General features: G+C 41.1%; 1 protein-coding gene across 1 annotated transcript in view; it reads left to right on the forward strand.

The window, feature by feature from the left end:
- LOC128744086 (uncharacterized) overlaps positions 1 to 23,563 on the forward strand; it is a 219,769-nt gene extending 196,206 nt beyond the window's left edge. Inside the window, exons 4-16 of the mRNA XM_053840860.1 lie at positions 3,158 to 3,868; positions 3,931 to 5,928; positions 5,983 to 6,284; positions 6,353 to 6,489; positions 6,695 to 6,754; positions 10,452 to 10,554; positions 11,098 to 13,704; positions 14,817 to 14,909; positions 15,267 to 15,418; positions 15,488 to 15,659; positions 15,718 to 15,945; positions 16,010 to 16,202; positions 21,508 to 23,563. Coding sequence (XP_053696835.1) covers positions 3,158 to 3,868; positions 3,931 to 5,928; positions 5,983 to 6,284; positions 6,353 to 6,489; positions 6,695 to 6,754; positions 10,452 to 10,554; positions 11,098 to 13,704; positions 14,817 to 14,909; positions 15,267 to 15,418; positions 15,488 to 15,659; positions 15,718 to 15,945; positions 16,010 to 16,202; positions 21,508 to 21,613 — 6,862 coding nt within the window. The 3' untranslated portion in view covers positions 21,614 to 23,563. The remainder of the gene's footprint in view (positions 1 to 3,157; positions 3,869 to 3,930; positions 5,929 to 5,982; positions 6,285 to 6,352; positions 6,490 to 6,694; positions 6,755 to 10,451; positions 10,555 to 11,097; positions 13,705 to 14,816; positions 14,910 to 15,266; positions 15,419 to 15,487; positions 15,660 to 15,717; positions 15,946 to 16,009; positions 16,203 to 21,507) is intronic.
- The last annotated feature ends 1,243 nt before the right edge of the window (positions 23,564 to 24,806 follow it).

Genomic DNA, 24,806 nt, shown 5'->3' on the forward strand with positions numbered 1-24,806 from the left:
GGAACTTCTTGTTGCCGTTGTTTTTACGGTGGAAAAGCAACTTTTCCTATGTACAAATCACGAGAAATCGACTGGTGGTACTAAAGCTCAGTAGATCGAATGACGATCAAATCTCTAAATATAAGAGGCTTGTCTGTAGCCAAAACCAGGTCTCTGCTCCGACAGGACGTCATAAGAGGCTTATCGGCAACTAAAAACAGGCCCATACTTTCGTCATACTTTCGTAGCAATGGGTTCTATTCTCACTGTCGACTGCTAGATTGCTCAACTGGTCGACTAGACTGATCGACTAGACGCTCGATTTGATTACTCGACTGGACTGTTCGATTCGACTACTCGACTCAATTGTTCGGTTGGACAGATCGACTTGACTGCTTGACTGAACAGCTCGATTTACCTGCTCGACTGGTCTACTTGACTGAAAAGGTTAATTCAACTGCTTGACTTTCGGAAGCATCATTTACAAACTCCCTCTAACTAGATCTTCTATAGTAAGAAAAGTCGTATTAGGAGTAGAAGAGTATTAGAAAAAAGTAACATAAGAAAATTGGTTCCAGTACTGATCCAGGGGTCTGATTTGTCCCATCTCACTCAAGAATTTTACTACAACCTAAAAGCAAATTCGATGCTTTCACCAGAAACTTTCCCTAAGGCCTATCTGTTCTTCAGGTTAAATAGTTCTGTCGATCGAACGATGATCAATTTTTGTATGATATAATCGAACGTAATTGGTGCACGTAACCTGGGGAATAGTATTATGTAACATTTGTTCACATTTGCTTCCATTCCTTTAAAGCTGCACCAATCCATGAGCGTGTTGATATCTGTCTGAAGTGCGCAATAATCTGTTAGCATCGTGATTATTCGGTTGCCATCGTGTAATAATTTTGGCGACTTCGATTTCCAACCCAACAAACATCGTTAATAAATAAAATGAATAGTAATGGCCCCAGGACGCTGCCTTGAGGTACACCGGACTGAACTTAGAATGGGGTAGAGCAGATACCGCAAACCTTCACTGTTGAGCTGCACTCTGAACCCCGATAATTTGAATGACTTCACATTAAAAAAATATCAAACGTCATACACAGTTGAGAGTTGACAGCGCAAAATTGAGAAAAAAAGTAAAATGTTTTCTCTTCGACTGCGACAGTATTGTTCATACGCAACCGACATCTTCTCAGCAAGCAAAATAAATCGTTTTTAGCCGTTTTTTACTGATTTCCTCATTTTCTACAAGTTCGACATTGAATGAGCGCACACTTGATACGGTAGAGTAGCAAAACATAAACAAATATTCAATCAAAACATCAACAACAATAACATATTCATACAAGGTGCGCAACTTGCACGTACATGAAAACAAATAGAGATACCAAATACTCAGATTCAAAATGAACCCGTTTAATCTGAATGAGGTTTAATGCATTTACAGTCATAGGGCGTCAACGTTAATTGCCAAAATATTAAAAAAATTCATTTTTTCGTATTTTAAGAGATCAAAGAGACCAGCATTTTTATATATTTTCTAAAGAGTTTTTTACATAATATATCAATAACGTACAGTTTGTTGATCTTGAGTTACAATTTTTTAAATAAATACAGCTTTTACAATGCAATGGACGCGCATGCTGTTTTGTTTTTAACTGGTAGGGAACGGATATATTTGGCATAGAATCACCAAAAATTCCTTGTCAGATCAACGACGCATCATCGAAATCTTGTTTCTTTAGAACTCAAAAACCATCTTTCCATCTTAAATCCCATCTTTCCAGAAAAAAATATGAAAAAGGGGTATCTATGTTACCCTAATAGAGACCATTAATAAATTACAAATTATTCAAAATCCAATTAGAAAGAAACTGTTTGAACGAAAATTATGGCAAAAGTTTCTATTTTATTTGATTAGATGCAATCTATTATTATTTAAATAAAAATTTAGATATTTATACAGTGCCAGACAAAACACATCGTTTCGATACCATATCTATCTGTGGTCACGTCGACCTGGTCGGAGAATGCCGCAAATCTTTTCTCATTTAAATTGCAAATTGTTTTACGATTTCTGCTAAATGACACAGACATCATCAAGGGTAGAGGATGACCATTTTCTACTGGGTTTATTTCTAGAACATATTAATAATATTTATTAGATTTGTATATACGAAACGCATACCGCTTAGAGTTTTTCAACAATAAATTATCGAACAGGTTTATTTTTAGGATGAATTGTTGCGTACTATTAAGTTATCTTTTGGTTTGAAACAGAGACAAATTGCAGCGATATTAAATTGAAATTTGACACTGCCTTTTATTTATTCGAGCATTTTCATTTAAATCAGAGCGGCGAATTACAGAGGACAGCTTTGAAGTTTGCAAAATATTTTGAATTTTAATTTATGCTAAGTGGTGTGTAAAAAACTAGTTTAGTAAGACGTAAAAATGGTTGACTCGATCTTGCAAAATAAAAATGTATTTTTTTTTCTTATAGTAAGGCTACATGATTAAATACTTGAGAATTATTATTTCACCATCTTAATAACTATCTATAGAACGGCTCATTTCGAGATCATAAAACGATCCGAATTGAATATTGGAAGATAACTTTGGTAGGTAAATGAACAGAATTTTGTTTGCACAACAAAACGGCAATGGTGATGATGATGATGATGCCAATATTAAATGGCATGAGCCCACTCGCAATTAAATGCGTCCTTTCACGCCTATCTAGCCAAAAACCGCTCGCTGGAAGAGCATCGATGCGAAGTTGTACGCGAAGTTGAAAGCAAACAACGTGAACGAACAGATAAAATGTCATTTTTGGGTGGAAGTGTGTAAACCGCCGAATTTACATAAAGCTTTGTTATAATGCGACTACGGCGATGGCGGCAATGTGTGGTGTGCGCTCGTTGTCATTTTTTTCGAAGTCGCTGGCGTAGCGGCGTGTAGGTGTAACTGCACGGACTATTTTTCAACTTCACGCCCAACTTGATAAACTCGTATTGTAAGCCGTCAGAGTGACCTTGAGAGCGGTGATGGTCGATGGACTGATGGGGATAGCTAAGATTTGTTTGTCTTTCCAAAATAATCCTATTATAAACATTTCTTCGTGACAAAACGGGTTTTTTCTAATCACGCGCTTTTTCTCCTCTTTCAGATGCACTGTAGTCCTGTTCAACTCGAAGAAGTTGACACAAACATTTTTGCTAAACACAGCGAAGAAAGCCATCACAGCCGTTGCATACTCGCAGTGCGGTCGCTATCTGGCCACGGGTGAATGTGGTCACAATCCTTCCATCAAGGTATGGGAGCTGGATGTGAATGGAAATGCCAACTACGAGAACGGAGCGGCCGGCAATATCGTGGCGGAATTCTCCGGCCACAAGTACGCGGTCAGCTGCGTGGCATTTTCGCCCACCGGAAAGTATCTTGTTTCGGTGGGCTCACAGCACGATAATGTGGTTAACGTGTTTGATTGGAAAGCCAATCTGAAGATAGCGTCGAACAAAGTCAGCGCGAAGGTCGTCGCTGTGAGCTTCAGTGAAGATGCCAATTATTTTGTAACGGTAGGAAATAGGCACGTCAAGTACTGGTACTTGGAAGGTAGCAGAAAGTACAAGGAACCGATTCCATTGATGGGACGGAGTGCTATTCTGGGAGAGCTGCGGAACAATGACTTTTGTGCGGTTGCCTGCGGCAAGGGTGAAATGGCGGACAGTACGTACGCGATAACACGAAACGGACATCTTGTGGAGTTCAACGCACGACGACTGCTGGATAAGTGGGTAATGTGTAGGACGAATGCGGCCAACTGTATGGTCACCAGTACAAAATATATCTTAGTAGGATGCGCGGAAGCCATCATTAGGTAAGTGATCACACAATCACTTCTGATCCAGTCAATTTTCTAATTCCTAATTCAACTTACAGGGTATTCAACGCGGAAACCTTAGAGTATATAACGACACTTCCGCGGACGCACTTTCTGGGCGTGGACGTAGCCCAGGGCATCCACATCAACCACATGATGACGACGCCACAAAATGCCAAATACCCGGACACGATTGCGATCGTGTACGATGAAAACCGGTCGAAGGTGACGTCCGTGTATAACGATCACAGTCTGTACATCTGGGATCTGCGTGACATCCGGCGGGTGGGTAAGAGCCACTCGTTCCTTTACCATTCGGCGTGCATCTGGGGTGTTGAAACCGTGCCATTTAGCTATCTAAAGCACAACGTGTCGGATACGCTGCCATCGGATAGTTTTCTGACTTGCTCGTCGGACGACACGATTCGGGTGTGGGACATCGATAACGGCGAGAGCAACGATGTATACCGGAAGAACATCTACAGTAAAGAGCTTATGAAGGTGATTTACATCGACGAGGAGTTGAACTTCATTAAAGATGTAGACAATCCGATTCACAATACGGAGAAAAATTCCAGCTACGATGGAAGAAACGGAGTACGATGTATCAAAATCAATCCGGCCAACAGCCAGCTAGCTACGGGCGATAGAAGCGGCAACATTCGAATCTATAATCTCAGTAATCTTAAGTTGATCACCACAATCGAAGCGCATGATTCGGAGGTGTTGTGTCTGGAGTACACGAATGAGAAAATCGAACGGAAGCTGCTAGCCAGCGCAAGCAGAGATAGGTTGATTCACATTTTCGATTGCGAAGCGGGTTACAGGATCTTACAAACGTTGGATGACCATTCGAGCAGTATTACTTCGGTTCGGTTCATTGGCGTAGGCAAGCAGTTCCAGATGGTGTCCTGTGGTGCCGACAAATCCATCATCTTCCGCAACTTCCAGAACAATGTCTTTCTACGGGGTAACAATTGTTCCGGTAAAAATACGCTTTACGACATGGAAGTAGATAGTAATTATAAGCACATTTTGACCGCATGTCAGGACCGAAATATTCGGGTGTATAGCACGCAAAATGCGAAGCATACAAAGACCTTCAAAGGTTCTCATTCCGACGAAGGTAGTCTGATCAAGGTTAGTCTTGATTTGAGCGGCATCTACATTGCTACTTCCTGCACTGACAAAACCCTCAGCGTTTACGATTACTACTCGAATGAGTGTATGGCACGAATGTACGGTCATAGTGAGTTGGTAACCGGACTGAAGTTCACCAACGATTGCAAACACCTCATCTCTGCCAGTGGTGACGGATGTGTCTTTATCTGGCAAGTGCCACATGACATGATCGTAACGATGCAAGCTCGACTTTCGCAGCAAGCTCTGCGGTCTGGTCATCAGCCAATCCCACGGCCTCTCTCCAATCCTTTCACAGACGCTATTCTGGAGCATCATCAGCCAAATAACGAACAATACGGATCACCACCGAACAATCTGTTCATCGAAGATGCTCCCGTTACACCAGGTTATCGATTCTCCGATGTAGGCCAACTTCCCCAGTGGGCTAAACGGAAGCCTACCGAAGATCAGTCCAATTCTCCCGTTCTGGGCAGCAGTCCAAGTCAACAGCAAAATTTCGGAGGACCACCGAAACCTCGTGGTCGATGGGGACAAAAAGGTCAATTCGACGAAGCTTTAGATCTGCGAAACATCGTTGAGAGTCCCATGAACGTAACTTTCAACTATGACAAGGCAGGAATGCATCACGCCAATAACAATAACACGCCGACGTCGGGTTACAATAGTGGTAGCTCAAAAGACGTCTATAGCAATGCCTATCTGAGTGAGGACAGTTCAATTGACAGTGGTCGAGAAAACCGGAGGGATATTACTCTTTTGCACAAGAAGATATCCGAAACCAAGGCACTGAATTCGCTGAATTCTGAGTCTAACACGGAGCATGACGGCGATGTTGAGGACATTTCCGATGGTGAACGAACCAGTTCCGAGCACGGAATGGTATACTACCCGACAGCGGCGCCTTCAACGCCAACGTAAGTGCTTTATTTCATTTTGTTTTAACCATAGTCTTACGCAGTGCTTTACAGAGATTTCAAAATCAACGAAATCGACGTCAACGAATTGCGCAAATCAATCCGACGGCAAAAGATGGAGAAGCAAGGTCTCAGTATTGCTACGCAGCTGCAGCTGCAAAGTGCAGCTTCAACGGGAACTGGTACCGGCACGTCGGACGACGAGGATGAAGGTTCTACACCGAGCGGTGACAATGCCGATCGTTCTCTAGCGTCAACGCTTGGTGGTAGCTCGGAAAGTATACCCCAGCAAACGTCTTCCACTTTCCTGCAGGCGGCACTGGATGGACCGGCTAGTCTTTCCGATAAGGAACGTGGTAAGTTGACTTCGCACTTTTTCCACCCCAAAGTTTTGAGTTACGATGAAAATGTGTTTTTTTTCTAGTTCAAAGCCGTAAAAGCATCAGCGCGATGCACAATAATGATGCCAAAATTACCACCAGTATCTCCAAATCGTACGCCAACAATAAAAAGGAGGAGCTAATGAAGGTCATTAACGAGGCCAAAGCAAAGCTGGAGAATGTAAGTACCTCACTGCCCACGGACCGGTTTCGTGCTGTTTCTCAAGACAATCAAGCGCATAAATTGGAATTGCAAAACTTTTGGAAAATGTATTTCCCGCTGCTACTCCCAAGTATGATGAACGCTTGAGAAAAGTTCAACTCGATTAAGTGTATAATTGTTTTGTCTTGATCACTCATCATCGTTCTTTCCTCCTGCATTTTAGGGGATTCTAATTCATAGTAAGCGTGGCGTAAAATATTCACTAAATGTAGTTCATTCTAAGGTGAGAAATGAGTGTTCCTAGACCCCTCACATAAACTAAAGCGGTCGTAATTTTTACTGGTGGATTCGGTACTAATTACTGTGCCTTACCGGGTACCGCTTTCAGTCAGCAATTCATCCAAACATCCTCTGCCAAACCAACCCAATGCAATGTAACCCAATAACACTCGCCGCCGCTTTTCCACAGTGGATTGCTGCTGTTGACATTATTCCCATAGCATTGTTCGTAACATCCCATGTGTCGTCTATCTTTTTCACTTTCCATCCTGTGAGCTGTGCTGCAATGTTCATCGATATAGGTGCCTACCTAGTGGTGCTAACGATTGGGAAACATCAATCACAATGATTTGTGAATCTGTATGATTGTTTGACGTGTATCAATTAATCTTGAACTGTTCCATCTGGGCAGTAGGGTTTGTTTTCTGTCTGTGCTGTGTATTGTCTTGCAATTCAGCATTTTTTACGTTTCTACGTTCACAGCATTTTGTAACGATGGACGCACCGACCGCTTTGGATGTTTTGAGCTTTGGGTTTGAACATATTGGATGCTAGATGACACTTAAAACGTGTCATAAATACGTACTGCAGTGCAGAAATGATGATTTTGTTCAATTTTTGGCTAAATTTAGCAATTTTTTTAAGGAGATTTTAATAAAAGGTGTTCGGAATCAAATTGCATTACAAGACATGAAGATTTTCGTCAAAATTCACCCCTTCATCGTCAAACGTTAAGTGAATAAATTATTGTATTTATTTTTTCATTCACTTGGCTTTCCGTACTAAGACATAGGCTGATGAACAAAATTTTTCCAATTCCTTGGACACCGTGTGCTCGCCGCCAAATCTCAGTCCACCTAGTCTAACTATCTTACTCGCTGGTCATCTTGTTCTTACCGGATTTGAAGCAAACACGATCTTTGAGAGCCAGTTCATGGTCCATCCTCCGCCTTCATACTCTGTTATTCTATACGTCACCGGAGATCGTTCTTAGCACTCGTCTCTAAAAAATACCGAGCACTCGCAGATCCTTCTCGAGCACTAACCACGTTTCATGCCCGTAGAGAACAACCAGTCTAATGAGCGTCAGAGAAGCCGTTATCGTCCATGATGTTCCAGAGCCCTTTTCGGTGGATGGTATCATATGCAACTTTGAAGTCAATGAACAAATGCAGATGCCTAGCCAACTGCAGATAACTGGCCAACGTTTCTGGTTCCATTTTAAGAGCCTGAGCTCCGATGGCATTCCGTGTTTTTTCACACCGTCGAAATTGCTTTCCCCGCCGGTAGGGGCATTGGGCTCCGCTTTGATGCCATTCAAGTGTTCATCAAAGTGCTGCATCCACCTTTCGGTCATCTTACGATCGTCCCTGCAGCCATTTTTATTCCGAAACATTTCGCCTTTTGCGGGATGCGTTCCATTTCTGGAAGAACTTTCGCGTTCCTTGAGGACGATGCAGCTGCTCCAACTCCGTATACTCCTCGCCCAGGTAGCGATTTTTGTTCCGGAAGATTTGGCTTCACTGCATCTTCTTTTGCCTGTCTCTGTTCATGTTGTGACGAGTGGCCGTGTGCATCTTTGCCGCATGTGCAGCGAAGATTCGCGATATTTTATGGTATTCCAACAGTCCTTAAGATGGAATTTGTCCAGTTCACCCGAGGCTAGGAGCGCGGTTTCGAGTGAACAACGTAGATTTTTAGGCACATTTTAACCAACACTAGGTAGGGGTCCGAGTTTTTGATAGGATCTGACGTCAATGTTGGTTGAGAAGTGCCGATAATCATAGTTGGTCTGTGTTTTCATGTACTTTGGTGACCTCCAAGTGTACCTACTTGTTTGTAGTAATTTATGCTGGAAGAAAGTGCTACGTACGACCATGTTCTTCGAGGTAGCAAAGTCGATAAGTCTTGAACCCATCTCATTGGTCGGAAATTTCGTCGAAAAACCATGTTCTAGCATTATCTGCCATAGCTCATTTCGGTTGACGAAATCGTACGCCGCCTTAATGTCCACAAACAGATGCTGTTTGCTAGTTATATTCCCAGAATTTGTCTAGAAACAGATGCAGGGTAAATATCTGATCTGTCGTGGAGCGACTCTCACGAACTCACGAACTTGGTACCGACGAAGGACTCCACTAAACGATCGATCTCAGTCTACAGGAGAACATCTTATAGACAGAATTGAGCAATGTAATACTACGATAGTTTTTACACTCGAGTCGAGGTCCTTTTTTAAAAATAAAGCAAATGAGGCCGGCCAACCAATCCTCCCAGATCCTGACAACGATTCAGTGGTATGCTCCGTACAGCCACTCACTCACCACTATTAGAAGTTCAGCCGGCAAACCGTCCTTCCCGGCAGCCTTACCGTTTTTCAGCTCTTTGATTGCTTTCTTAACCTCCTTCTGTGTTGGTGGCTCCACCGCTTGGTCACACCGCTCACAGTTCTTATTCTGTTCCTGCTGATCTGCTTATTTACCTCTTCATTCAACAGTGTTTGGAAGCGCTCCTTCCACCTGGCTGGTACCGCCGTTTTGTCAGTAAGCTGGTTCCCAGCCTCACAGACAAGGCAAAATTCCTGAACCTCACGCGCTCTTTCTCCGCTGCTCTCTGTATACCTTAGTGAGCCTGCGACCCCTGGCCTGGTTCTGCTCCCCTGTCACCCTCAGGCATTCGGTATCGAAACAGCTTTTATGCTGTCTTCCACGCGTCGGGCCTACACCCTTTCTCGCAGTTGTTGCAATGGCACCATGAAGGTTTCTCCACAGCCCACTTACATCTTTTCACCTTTCTTTCTGGAACCGCTTTACTGCTGGATGTTGATGGATGGACGTATCGTCCTTTCAGTACGAGCCATCGTCGCGTTCGAAAACCTTGCGTGAGTCTTACACTTGACGAAATAGTGGTCAGAGTTGGTATTTCGTCCCCGAAAAGACCGTACATCGATGACATCCGAAAAATGTCATCCGTCAATCAGGACTTGATCGATTTGAGAGCTAGAGTCTCCATTTGAACAAACATTTAAACGTGGAAAGTAGGTGCTACTGTCACTTTAATCACTAAGGTGCTCTAAGGTTTTCATGCCGTGGTTTTGTACCAAATAATCATCATTTACGAGCAGCTTTCATTTATTCTGAACTGCTGAAGCCGAATGAAACCATCACTAATGAACGGTAGCGAAATCAATCGTTGCGCGAAAAACGGCCACACACAAGACGAACAGTCAGTGTACGAAAAAGTGATTCTACAGCATGACAACGCTCGGCCTCACACTGCAGGGTTTGAAATTGCAATTGTATTTGGATCATTTTATTGAAAAGCGAAAATTTTATTATCATGCATTTTGCATTAAGATTCATCAATTATAATTTTTCATTACATTACCAGACAAAAACTACTCACGTTCCATCAAGAACTCTGTTGCTTTAGGATTTTTTCATCCCATCTCCACCAATTGCTTAAATCTTCTCTTTAAATAAAAATGCTAAGTAAAAAAACAAGCTTTGTGGGTAAAATTCATTGATAAAGCCGTGAGCTATCATGGCTTATCGAAAAGAAAATTATAAACATTAAAAAAACTTCTCCGACAGCACCAGCTATGTGTGTTTTTTTTCCACCGAATTCATGTTGAGAACCGTTGATGTCCATCTCCAATTGTGAACCATATTTAACACAATATCTTTAAATATGTTTTTTAGGTTGGTTACCGATCTGGTCTCCGCGCTAGTCAGAGTATTTCCGATCTAAGTCATACGATGGGCGGTGGCAGTCCCGGAGGAGTCGGCCGGCTGCAAAGGATAGGTAAGTGAACGACTGTACTGTAATTCTAGAAACATATTCCATCGTGCCATTCCCAGCACAGTTTGATTTGATCACACGATTTTTTTCTGTACAAATATTGTGAACCAACTTCACATGAACAAGTGACTCTTTCATGGTGAAACTATGGTGGTAGACACATACCTTTGGTTTTGGACACGCGTATTTGTTATATGTTTAGCGAAATCTAACAATATTTATTTTGCTAAAGACTAACCATCGCTAGCAGCACTAACCAAAAAAAAACATAAGCTATTCATTCGTGTAAAACTTGATTTCTCAGCTAACTTAATCTTCAGTTGATGTAGAAAAATCCATGCAATCATGAAAGCAACAGTCGTTTCAACTAACACAAATCAGAACAATCAGAGCTATTTTTTTATGCCCACATCATCAGTGTTTCATTTGATAGCCACATTCAGGAGCGTTAAACCGCTTATTCTTTTCTACTTCTATTCCCATGCTGCTCAATTGTGCACACACACACTGGCTTAACGGTAAATTGTTACTCTAAACTTACGTTAGGTGACTCATCTTATTCCTACCGTAACTATCCTCCACCTTCTTCTGTGTCGGCAAATCATAACTATCTAAACTGTGCTGCCCCTCGATCTCGTCTAGTTCAGAATTGTGCCATGATCAACCAATTTCAGCAAGAGTTACCACCATATCCTAAAAACTTGGGCATCTATTCGAAGCAGGACGAGGACGACAGCGAAGAGGAAACGATGATCCGACCGGACAAACTTGAGCTTCCAGAACTTCCACCGGTTCCAGCGGATAAACTCCGTAAGCATCCCGGAATCCTCAAAAACTATAAATCCTGTCCGGTGTCACCGGTTCACGAGGAACAGGAATGGAGTATGCTGTCCAACCAGGATGGCGAATCCGGACCCTCGGAACGCCAAACTCGACATTCGTCAATGTACTATGAAGATGCCAAAACAATCCTAGACATGATTCACTCGGACACGGAAAAGATGATTCAGGAAATTACCAGCAAGTACGGTGATTTGGATGATTATCAACCGAAGGCATCTACGCATGAAACGAAGCTGCCTATTGTTACTCCTAGCCGTAGTGAATCCAAATGCTTGGAAGTAGTGATTGGCAAATCTCCCAAAGAGGCCAAAAGCACAGCTCGGAAAGAAAGAAACGAACACGGATTTCTCTCCGAGGATGATCCTAATTTTAGCTCCGATTCCCTCGAGGATTGTAGCTTAGACTTAGATATAGACAAGACTGATCAAGGTAGAACTAAACGTAACACTTGTGCCAAACACCAAAAATTGTTGCATCGACCGATCGATTCACTGCCCAAACGTTCCGTCTCGGAGTACTTCATCTACGATGACTTCCAACCGATGCCGTACCGAAATGTTTCCCTTTCCGATATACTAGACGAAGACAAACGGAGTCCTGATAGTCGATTTTTGGAAACCCAGCGTCACTCCAGTGCCAGCTTCTTTCTTGGACAACAGTACCCGGATCGGAAAAGTCAGGAAAGTATTTTGTCGGATGATTTTGGAAGTGGCGGTGTCAGTTATTGTAACAGTATGGAAAGTATTCTGTCGGACGATTCCGAGTGTAAAAGTGCTCCGCTGGAAGTGCTTTTCGAACGGATCAAGCGGGACCGGAGTTATTGTGCCAATCAGGATGCTTACAAAATCGATACCGGTGGAAATTCGAAGTCGTACGGTTCAAGTCCTAACGCTGGGAGTTGTTTTGACTACTACATGCAAAATCAGTATTTTAATCGAGATATTCCTGACAGTTACGGGTATGAGATTTTGGAGCCTAGCAGCAGAATTTGCGACGCACGATCGCCACAACATAGACGACTGGGTGTCCCCGGGATGCCGACCTCCGTCAGTTACCCACGGTTCATGTCCAGTTCTGCTATGGCGGCCACGGCTGAAGAATTCGGCGAGGAAGATTTTATTCCATCCTTAACCTCGAAAGCTGCCCAATACGGTGGGGGAATGGTAAAAAGCTTAAGTAAAGATTTTGCGAATCAAAGAAAACAAATGAACTCGAATCCGATGTACAACTGTGAAGGAAACGAGCTGTTCGTTCGGAAAACAGTTAACGCTACGAATCAAATCACCCGGTCGGACATTTTCGGAAACGAATCGTCGGTTTATGTAATGAAGAAGTCGTGCAGCTTCGAAATCGAAATGGGTGGACGAAGAATCGGTCGAAATTCGAAAAAGTTCGAGCAGAATCTGCAGCGTTTCGAGCAGGAACGTCAGCTGCAATCGGAACGATACCGGTTGGGTGGAACACTGGAAATGGATTATGTACCGCACAAACCTCCGGTAGCACACCGGCGATCGGCAAGCATGAAGGGTCGTGGTCGAGTGCGATCCAAGGAGAAATTTAATACCATTATTGGGGGACAGCTGTCCAGCTCGGCACACGAGGATAATAGGCTGCGTGACTTCGTTAACAAGGATTATATGCTGAGGGATCCGTTGTGCGTCGCTAGTTGTTCCAAGATTAACACTGTGGAAACGGGAGATGAAAAGAGTTTTGAAATTTACGTTGCGGAGAAAGGAGTTAGCGAGAATGATAATCTGGACAGTTTGGAGTTGCTGTCGAAGCCGGATTTGAGGAAGCAAAATTCCTTGGACTCATTAGACGATGATCGCCAGCAGTTGCCAGATTGTAAAGGCTCTCCTGTTAAAGCTGTAACCGAAATGGATAAGTTGATTGATCTTAATTTACTTTCGTCGGTGGAATATAATAAATTTTTGGATATCGAAAAGAAAATCGATATAATAAATAAACTGGTCGAAATGGAAGAGCGCAAGCTGGAGCAAGAGCGAATGGCAAAGGAAAACCGCATGAAACCGTTCGAGTGTGATTCGCGCCAGAAGGGATACGTGAAGAGTTTGACGGAAAATTTCGACAAACTAGCGAAGGACGCCCAAGAGGAGCTGGAAAACGAAAAGAACTGGCACTTTGCGCACACCGCGAAAATGAAGCGCAATTTCAGCCTGCCGGATGTGCTGGAAGGTGCCAAATTTCAGTCGATAGATTTCCAAGATTCGGAAAATCTCTTCAAGCAAAAGGACGAGGATGAACTGTCGGAGAAGGATGAGCACTCGCTGGGCTACACGGAGGGTGAAGGTGTGAGAGTGTGACGTAAACTTTCTGTGTATAGTATTTGATTGATGTTGTATTCGATGGAGCTTTTCGTTCAGTTTTTTTTACTTTATTCATAGTCGTCGTTCTGGCGCACGCCTTCGAAAATGTTGCATGGAAATATTTAGCTTTGGAATTGCTTTTTCTTTTCGTAGTTGTGTAACTTTCTTTCGTAGTTGTAGCACAAATCATTGTTGACGTAGTGCTTCTGCCGGGTCCATGTTATGTTCTGCCTGTTGGCATGCCAATTGACCGTCACTGGCCGCTAAAGTGGGAGGTTTTGATTTTCTCAGTGCTGTCATAAATTGTTCAGAAAATCTATTAACGCCAATGATTATTTAGATTCACAATTTTTTCATTGCTATTTTTATAATCGATATAATTAGGCATCAGTTTCTTAGGATTCTGATTTGGTACAAGGCGCTTCCATCTATTTGGAAAAAGATGACGACGCCTAGTTATTTATCTGTGTCGGTTGGGACGCTTTTAAATTGTACAACACATTGGACATCACTAAAATATAATCTTTCAGTGCTCCGACATTTGTTCTTCATATTTTTATCAATATTCCAAAAAAGGGCATGGAAAAGTAAAAAGTAAAACAGTATCCTGCACTTTTAACAACGGTAATGTAACAATCCATAACCAGCACAAAGAAAATCACAACATTCCACTTCATTGCTTGTTAGACCCTAAAATCCCATCACTGTATACTAACTGTTTGAATCCATCCATGTGCTAAACCGTCCCGTATAGTTTCGAATAAAATATTTATATAAATGTTACACGCATCTTACCAACCATTTTAGACTGCTCTTTTAGTTCACCCGCGCTAGAATAAATCACAAACTAGTTCAAGAGTTAATAGTAGAACATTCTTGCTCTAAACTGCGGTAGTAAAATGAATTCTAGCAGTCGAAATCATACATATTTTAACTCAAACATTTCCAAAATACTTTTCTAAAGTCCCGATTTTTCACATGATTTTTCTTTTATCTACGCCATACAAAAAAAAAAACAAATGAAAACCAAACCAAACCGTGTGCCCAACTTCCTCACACCACTTTCCGTTCTTCGTTGCGTGCGTTGATCCGTAGGCGGTAATCCCCGAAGCTTAATCTCTGCGCAAGATAGTGATGAGTCATCGATTAGACGTGCTTGCTCGCTTAGCGATTTGAGTATGGGAAAAGGTAAAAAAAACAAAAAAAAATACCAAACATAGAAAACTGAATCGCCTCAGAAACTTAGTTTGTAAGACAAAGTACACGTTACTGCTAATACAACGAGTTAAATTCGGTTTGTTGTTTTTTTATTTTTATATAACAATTTGCACTGAGTTTATTTTTTTCATAATTCTATATTCAAATTAAAACTCAAACAGATCAGTAGCAATTTGAAAACTTTTTTGCCAACAAACATAATGCCTCAAAAATTTGTTCAATTTAAAAGTTAATCTTTTTAACTAGCTTTCGGTGTGATTCGGAAATTAATCTTTTCGAGAAATGATTTGTATAATCAATTGTGAATAGCTTTTCCATCTCCGGCAGCCTCTAACTATAAGCCAGTACCTAGCAGCCGCAGCAACGTCCAGCAGCGAAACGTTCCCAAGCGAAGCACGTCTTCGGTCGGCAAAGGTGGCGCCTCTCTATCGGCCGGCATGGGAGTAAGAAGCGTTTCGGTGGGCATGTTGAATCAAGCGGTAAGTTGCTAAAAATTCAACAAAAAAAACATTTCTTTAATATTATGTCACTTTTTTCTCATAATGCAGAGTGATTCTGAACCCGAACCTTCGGCAGTGACCCGGGGAGGGCTGATGAAGCCCACCATCAGTTCGCAGAACAAAGTCAACGGAACAGGCAACACCGGAAAGTACATTAATCCCCGCAGCGCTGCCGGTATCATTAACCGACGCAAAGGTTTGCAAAATGCTTACAGCAGTGGTATGTTCCTCACCTTACAATTTCGAAACAACTCAAACTAACAAAATTTGTTTTCTAGTGAATATTGCATCCGCTACCCAGGACGAATCCAGTTCGGAGGAATCACCAACCAGCACCGTTAGTACCGTACCAGCCAAGCCGGCCGTTCCGCCCCGTCCACGCAGTATCGCTTTGGAACACAAACGAATAGCGAACGTGAATGCCAGTTTGAATGCGAAGAAAGCACCGAACAGCAACATGGAGATGGAAAGCATGATCAAGGACGGCGACTTGGACAACGCCGACTGTAAGTTGCAACACCTTGTTTCCTTTCAGTCGCTAGATACAGTAGCGGTTGTTTTTACTTTTAGTGACCAATCAACTCTGCTCCAACATTATAAATCAACTGGTACAAACGACGACATCGGTAATTCAGCTGCACCAGCGGCTCAAGTCGAATGATGAATCCGGCGGCGGCAGTGGCAGAAACAATTCGCTCATGATCAAAGAACTGGAGAATGCCGTCATAATGACGCAAAATATGCTAACGAAGGTGACAAACAGGTAGGTAACTGTTCATGTTTATGTCGTGTAGTTCTTGAGTAAAATTTATTCTGAAATGAGGTCATGAGATACCTAATTTGTTCTACTATATCATGCGAAATATCATGCGTAGACGCACTGCGCTTTATCCTTTCCTTCAGCAGTTTCAGCTTCTCTCAACCGTTAGAAGTTATATAATGAAGTGCCATTACTAGTGCTTCCTTGCCACGTTAATAGAATTTTGTCGAGGACCGGTCCTTTCCATTAGTGACTAGATGTTCGATTTTTCAAATGACATAGTTTGCAGCATCTTCTGCGCTACCCCGGTGACGGTTATTATTTGTAATATGACTGGCCTTTGCTTCTACCACGAAGAAGATAGACGATTATCGACTGCATTGTTGTAGGAAATGAAATGTTAGAATGAAAAATGTTAGACTGAATACTGGGCGTGGGACTCCAAAGCGGACGATGGAATGCTTGGACTGGTAGGGACAAAACTAGATCTGAGACTAATTAATACATGGGTGTGGTATAGTTTAAATGCGTAAGGCACTCGAGTACTAATCGATAAACTGTGGGTTGGAGTCCCACTGCCACAAACTACCCAATATTTCCGATCGCAGATCGAAATTGTTCCAACGAAATTGTCAGTCTAACATTTTTCGCACCAAACGCTCCTCTGCTTTAATCTAATTTTCTCACCAAATTAAGGTAGCATGATCTTTATTTGACCACAATTACAAGAAACAAACAGGTGCTATAAACAAACACCAAACTGTTCGAATGCATATGAAAAAAATTTTTCTTTTGATGAAAGAAGATTTAAAAGGTGTCCCACATCAAATTGCATCACGGAAAAAACGCTGTTGGTACAAAATTACCTAGTTGACCGATCCTTTTCAAACTTTCAGACAATAAAATATTATCCATTCGTAAGCTTTTGGGACATTTATTTCGTTCAACTTCAATACCACCGTATGCTTGCACCTAACGCTTAAATCCACTCATAAGGTTCTGTACAACACCTGGCTGCAGGTTCTTCTGTCTGTATGGAAACTCACTTTTTCTTCATGTCTTTCTCAGATTTGACCTCCTTGGAATGCTTCATAATAGCCCAGTATTTTCCGATGGGCCTGGTGCGCTGGAGGGGGTGGGAGGTTGTCATGTCCTTAGGTGCGAAAGTGACCCCGTTGACTTCGTATCACTCTAGGACATCCTTTGAATAGCGGCACGAAGCTAGATCCGGCCAGAAGATCGTACGTGTTGCTTCAACAGAGGAAGTAGACGCTTCTGTAGAGACTCTTTGAGGTAGATCTGGCCGTTTACAGTTCCGGTAATCACAAACGGCGCACTTCGTGTGTCACATGAGCAAATCACTTGCCAAATCATGTATTTCTTGGCAAACTTTCTGCTGAAAGTTTCTGCATCCTGAACATCAAACTTGTGCCGGGCGGTGAAGAACACTAGCCCCGGAAGCTGTCGGAAGTCCGCCTTGATGTAAGTCTCATCATTCATGATGAGGCAATGAGGCTTCGTCATCATCGGGTGTACAGTTCTCGGGCCCGTAACTTTCCCACCGTATTGTACCGTGCGTCACGATTTGGAGCCTTTTGTACTTTGTACATATGCACTCCTCTCCCCCGGTCGTTGGTTCTCTGAACGAAAGACTTGGGTAGATTTAACTTTTTGGCCACATCGCTGACCGAAGCATTGGGATTCCGTTTAAACGCTTTCACAACACGCTTGTGATCCTGATCACTAATAGAACATCCATTCTGACCGCATTTCTCCTTCCGTTCGATGCTCAAAGTTTCGTAGTAACGTTCAACCATAGGCTCACCGTTGACTACACGATTCCGAGTTGTTTTCCGAAGTCCCCGTGAGAGAGTTGAGGATTTTCTAGGTGCTCGCGCAAAATTTATTCGCGACGACACTTTTCGGGTGATGCCATTTATTCCAATTCTCGAAAAACTGACGCTCTTGTTCACATGTGTCTTCCAGTATTTTCCTCGTTTATTACTTCCTGATCGGTCGATTTTCAAATAGCTTGATATCTCTTTTTTTTAAACGGTCTTTCTAATAGATGGAGGGAACAGAAGAAGAAAGTAATGAAGCAAAGGTGCTGATAATATCTTCAAATCATGACAAGACATGAAGGGGAAGAGCGGAAAATTATAGCAACGCTTATTAAGTTTGTATAATGTTGCACTTTAGTAGAGATGCCAATACCGAGGGGGTATTTCGAAAACCGGTTTTTCGGTATTGATAAATTCAAAACCGGTAAAAAACCGGTAAAAGCCAATACTTGAAAAATAAATTAAAAAACTGCAAAATTTGTAGAAAATGTTTCCATTAATCAATGGTACTCAGTTTTTTGGAACAGCTAAGTGACTAGCTCTTTTAAAAAGAAAAAAGTACGGAAAGACTGTTTATCGTGTCAACTCTAAAACGAGACAGACTTTACTGGAAAACTGCATACAATGTGAGTAATACGAAAATATATGGTCTTGTGGTCCTAATTGACAACATTTTTTCTTACTAATTTTATTAAAACCCTGTTCACGCTGAAACATCTGTGGTGCCAGGCAATTGCAGTATTTACTGGTTTTTCGAATTATTTTGATTGACATAGAGCATTAGTGAATTTTGACCAGGGCTTCGACCGATCCTTTTTTTCTACCGCAGTCACACCAACGCGCATTCAAGTTCACACCGTCCGTTTAGAGGTGGAATACGAACGCTATGCATAACACAACTGGCAGTTTGCTCAGTCAAACGCCGAATGCACGCAACAGAATGAACGCGTTCTAAAACTTTTTGACATTTTCGTTTCGATCAAGTTGCCTTTACCGTTTGGAGCAGCGAATGACTGCAAAACAGTCAAATGACTGGCAATCACCACGCTAACGAAAAGCAACCGCACAATCGTATGATTCAATACTACAAAAAAACAACCAATACATGTGCATGGAAGAAGTCGGTCGGACTCCGTCCAATACAAACGAATATTTTGCTTGCGTCGGACCGACGTCCGGGTGACAAACTATTACTGTGAGCAGCCGATTTGGAGACAAAAAGAGAAACGAAAAAATACGTCACCGTATGCTTCCAGTCAGTTTGCAGTTTATATTCTCAAAGCGCAAAGCAAAACGGGAGATTGACTGTTTGCTTTTGCTGAGAAGATGCCGCATGAATTGTAAGACGGCAGCAGCGCAAGCGGCAGATTGACTGGATAAGAAAAACAGTCAAATGATCGTTCAAAAAGTGGAGTTTGAATGGGGAAAGTTCGCATTCACGGCAGTCATATTCAACTTGCGATCCCCTTTCAAGCCCTGATTTTGACACACGCATTTTAGGGTGGATGATAAATAATTGATCAGGAACTGAACATGGTCGGAAAAAACTGCATAACATAGCTCGTTTCACAGCTCACAGTATGAATGGTACTTACAAGTCAGTCTACGCTCGCAGCGATGCAATCTTTGATGGTGGTTTCAGAAAACAGTCATCCTGTCTATCCGTTGAGGATTGCCAACAACGGGTCCATAAATGAATTCCTCTTCCGTGATATGCTATGACATTTTTAAAGCACTCGGTAATTTTTCGCTGAAGATTTTTGAAGAGCTACAATGTGCATCGCACATTTTTACTGTTGCACAATATTCTTAATTGTATTTTTGTTAAAGTCACTATCATAGATATTTAGATAACTATTTTCCGTTTGTTAAAATTATATAATTGAGATTTATTTTCAGAACCTCGAGTCTTTGAATTGAATTCGCCCTATACGTTAACAATCTGAACGGCAATGGAAGCTTCTTGAGTTATTTTTTCATTAAATCTACCATGTAAAAAAATACCGAAAATACCGGTTTTTGATCGCGTAAAAACCGGTATTTCGGTATTGAAAAATAGGACGGTAATACCGGTAAAACCGGTAAAGCATCCCTACCCTTTAATCATGCTGGGAGTTCCGCAAATCAAGCTATAATGGAATCCAATTATAACCGGATTGGAACCCAACTTTTCTCCCAGGCCCAGTGATTCGCAAATATTTGCGATGGTCTGACAAATAAACTTGAAGGATTATCAGTACTCGAGATATCCGTCAAATGTCGGTAATGGTACCTGTAAGTGCATTGCGGTTGAATGGACTACAATCGGTTGTTGAGAATTAAAAGGAGCTACGTTGATATTAAATAAAGAGCCTGCGTTGCCTCAGGATTTACCCTCAGTAATTTTTGCTTCGAGGATAATGTTCAAGGAATTCAATAACCCTTTACAGCGAAAATGTTCTGTCTTAGATTCCTCTCGTTACTCCCGAGGCGCATACCACAAATATCCATAAATATTTTTTCTGAATCATCGCTGTACCGACAGATTGTTTCCAACTGAAGGTTAAACAAGGGACAATAACATTCTCATCTTTTAACCATTATTGAATCCTGAGAAATTTTCTTAATTAGCAGCTCCGGCTAATCGGTAGGTTTTTCAGTCGCAGTGTCATTTTCTTTTCCTAACATTCATTCGTCTGTGCCGCTTTTTGCAGATTACGATGGTCTGAGACGTAATTCTGATTTCGCACTATTCAAAACGTTCAAAAGATTTTTCGGGGTGATTTCATGTTTGTCACGGCATCTTCTTCATGGAAGAGTGAGAAGTTCCTATTTGTACACAAGTTTGCACACATTATGTATTGTTCGAACATGTTCTTAAATGCTTTCTTGTGTGGTAATCGCGCATTGTAACACGGATTATCAAATTCAATTGGTCGGTGTTAAGAGAGAACGAACCAAGTGACAAAACTCTGATTTCGAGAAAAACGCGTTCAAAGTTTGCTACTCTGTATGGTTTATAACTATCAATTGTTCGAAATCATCGCTTAACTCTGACTGTTTGCAACATTTATGTAGTCTGATTAGCGTAAAATGCAGCTTAGAAAATTCTTGATCGTTTGCTGTCATTAACTCATTTTTTTAAATTTTGCGACTTGGTCCGGTTTCATTTAACACCGACCAATTTATGAAATTGTCAAAAAAAACCATTACTCTGGTTTAAGTCAAGGAATGGAATTTGGATTATATTTATAACCGGTTGGTCGAATTTAGTTCGATTTTTGGTCAATCAATTTAAAGTTAAACGATCAGTTTATTCCATTCTATCATATCGTATAATCTGGATAGTTCTTTGCTTGTACGATTGAGAGTGTTGGAAAAAGCTGCGGTTCAAATATGGCACAAAATCATTGTCGCGTAATCCATAGCAGATCATGATTTTAAACCTTTATTTCAAGAAACACATTTTTATGTTTTATTTTTTCCAGAAGCAACATCGGCGACAGCATCAACCTGAACAACAGCACCAGCATGTACGAGAAATGCAACGACATCCTCAATCAGGTCCAGAAGCACGTAAACAACAGCGGCTGATGACAGCAGCAACATCAACATCAGCGTTCGCAGCAGGCGGCGGGTTATCAATGGCCCCTGCTGACTATTGTATAGAGTGAAGTTTTGTTTGTTTATTCATCGAGAAAGTGTAGGTTTTAGAAGAATTTTTCGTGTGATACGATTGATTGTGAATGTGCGTAACATCGGTGTATCGAAAGGAACAGGAAAGTTTACCAGTTTACTGTATACCCCCGCCAGGAACAGGACACACCTAACAAACTATGTAACCAGATCAGCTTTAACGCCCAGCGCGAAACGAATGTTTTTGATGGAATTGTTAAAACCCGAAAAAGGAAAAGCGCGTGAATGTGATTAGTTTTTGTCACTATCGTTGGTATTATCGTTGCCAATAGGCAATAAGGTAAGGTAGAATAAACAGTCGAACTAAACATATGAAATGTGCTTAATTCAATTACGTAACAGAAAAACAACAGTTGAAAACAGAATCATATTTCGTCCAATTTAGTTGGTAGTTAATTTTATACGGTTTTTAATGATAGTAAAAAGATCATGAAATGTTTATGTTCTTCACTCTCCCATGCGGAGTGAAAGGTTTTGAGAAAGGAAAACGCCATATCTAGATTTGTTAGTTGAGAATGTATTTTTTCGTTAAACACCAGTTCTAGGAGTCATTGATAGGTTAATCATTTTAGCGTTTTGGACCTTTCATAACGTTCTGAAGAAAGGAAAATATTTTTACTGTTAGATAAACTCTTGGTTGTACCGAAGAGGGATCCACGTTTACATTCTACATAAAGTCAAGTGTTTCGTTTCTAAATTCTAGTTTATCAATTTTCGGACGTTTGCCATTCTTCGTAGTTATGTTAAACTGATTTTCCTTTAGTCAAAGGCTTTAATAGAAAGCTTGATTCCACCAACTAAGCGATATCTGGCACCTGTAATGCCAGAAATCGGCCGTTTTGTTAAATTGTCCTTTTACTAGTTGCAAGGCATAGCTGTATAGAGTAGGTTCTAATGTTCCATCAAACTCGTTTAACAAATTCTAGTACTTTAAATAGTAACGCATTGAATAATCACTTAATACCTATTAAATCATATTGATTTATCCTACTAAATGTAAGCAAAGTTTTAAGACAAACCATTTAAGTCCTGTAGCACTTTCTCTCTTTTATACCTTTCGTTCAGAATGGAGTTCTGTGTCTGACAGTGTCGAAATAATATCATTCAATATAAAATGAAAATGTGACAGAGAACAAAAATCAAATATATGCCAACAGTTGTTGAGGAACTTTTTCAATTGCAAGCGATAGGCAACAAAACGAAACAAACCACAAACAAACACACACAACACACACAAAGGAAACCTCAAATCAGCAACAAGTCGATAAAAGTAGAAATAAAACGACAACCGTGCAGCTGAAGCAAAAGATCAGCGATTTCACTAGTAGAAAAAGAGAAACTTTGCTTTCATCTCAACCTCAGGCTCATCCTAACATTGTGCTGTATACTCAACTAAACTAAATAAAAGGCAAATAAAACTTACACCTCTTGTAACTAACACAGAAAATATGAAATCAATTAACAATGATTAGGCTATTATTAACGTACAGTTCATCTAGCTTTGTACCACTAAGTCTAATTTAATCTAATAATTCTGACTATAATGCTCGAGTTCAAATATGAGTTGAAAGGATTGAGGACTTGAAGATCAGTAACGTAAAGGAATTTGTTTCGGCAGTTAGTTGTTAACATGGATGAGCAGGTACATTTGCGCAAACCAGAAGGTTCGCCAAATTGATGTCAACCGTAAGATTTGAAGCGATGGAAATACTTACCCGGAAGTAAACTACTGTGTATTTAAGTGTAGATTTATTCCTCTGATAATTGTGTCCAAGGCAAACAGAAAAAAAAAACAAAATACAGCATCAACTAACACTAACTGAGAGGAAAGAAGAAAATATATTTAAAAAGTCATATTTTAAAAACAAAAAAAAAACAGCTTTCGGTGCGTTTGATTTGCCCTCCCTTTCCTAACGTCTTTTTAGCCCGCTTACTAGCCATAGCAGCTCTTAACACTGCTAACCTAACCAACCGTATTTGCTTCTATTTTTCTTTGCTAGCTTGGTAGGACATTTTACGTGCACACACTCGCAGAGAGCAACCCATAAAGTGTCTCTTCCCTCGAAGTACACCACTTTGGAGGACAGATGAGACGGGTTTGCCGAAGACCGTTCTGCACTTAACCCGCCGTTGTGCCGTGTGCATTCCTTCTTTGCCGATGATCTGTGCAAAGAAGTCTAATGCCACAATGGCGCATATCGACTCCGAAGATCGGTAAGTAGTTGTTAGTTCTAGGCTTATTTTCCACTAATAGGCAGCTGGGAGTAATCGGTATCCTGCGCAACGGGTGTACAGCTTGTGAGTGAATGAAATGGAAAGAATGTGTAAATAGTTGTAAAATTTGCCAATGTTATAATGTAACCGGATTAATGTTATTTTCACATTGTGTTGTACTGAAAGAGAATAGAGATAAGTCAGCCGCTGTTGTGTCATAAAACAGATTAAAAATAATGTATTTTCAGTTTCTTAAAAAAACAGTATTGAGTTATTTATTTACAAATTTCCGAAAATATTATTTCTTTAGTTCAATATTGTTCGCTTTCAGCTCGGTCGGACGATGCTGAAACGAAAATGAATCCGAAATTGGTTGTCCAAAATTGGACCTACGCTAAATTATTCCAAAAAATTTTCGTTTAAAAATAGATTTTCTATGATTTACAAAAGGTTTCCTTATAAAGCGATTTTGAGTCGTAAACCAGCTATCTCTGCATTTCATGCAGCTTTGATATTCAAAATCGGGCTTTTGTCAGAACCTAAATTTTGCAGTTTTCTTTGTCTTTTCAAAGGAATTAAATAGAATATCATAAATTTTCAAAAATATTTAGTATTTTTTCGATGACAATAAACGTTGGCAAATATTAAATTTTTTTAGTCAATTTTGTTCGCCGATAGGAACGTTATGCGGCGTATGTGGCACCTTCGCTAGATTTCATAGCAGATGGTTCCGAGCTTTGCTAAACAGGACTGCCATCTGTGTTTTGACGTCGGCGTTCATCACCATAGGAAATTTTGTACTAGATCAGTTGAACTAGATTGGAACGTATGATTAGCCCTCAAATGCTTGCCGCTGTTGTACTTCGAACTTCACAAG

This window comes from Sabethes cyaneus, chromosome 3 (genome assembly GCF_943734655.1).
Source record: "Sabethes cyaneus chromosome 3, idSabCyanKW18_F2, whole genome shotgun sequence".
Classification (NCBI taxonomy): domain Eukaryota; kingdom Metazoa; phylum Arthropoda; class Insecta; order Diptera; family Culicidae; genus Sabethes; species Sabethes cyaneus.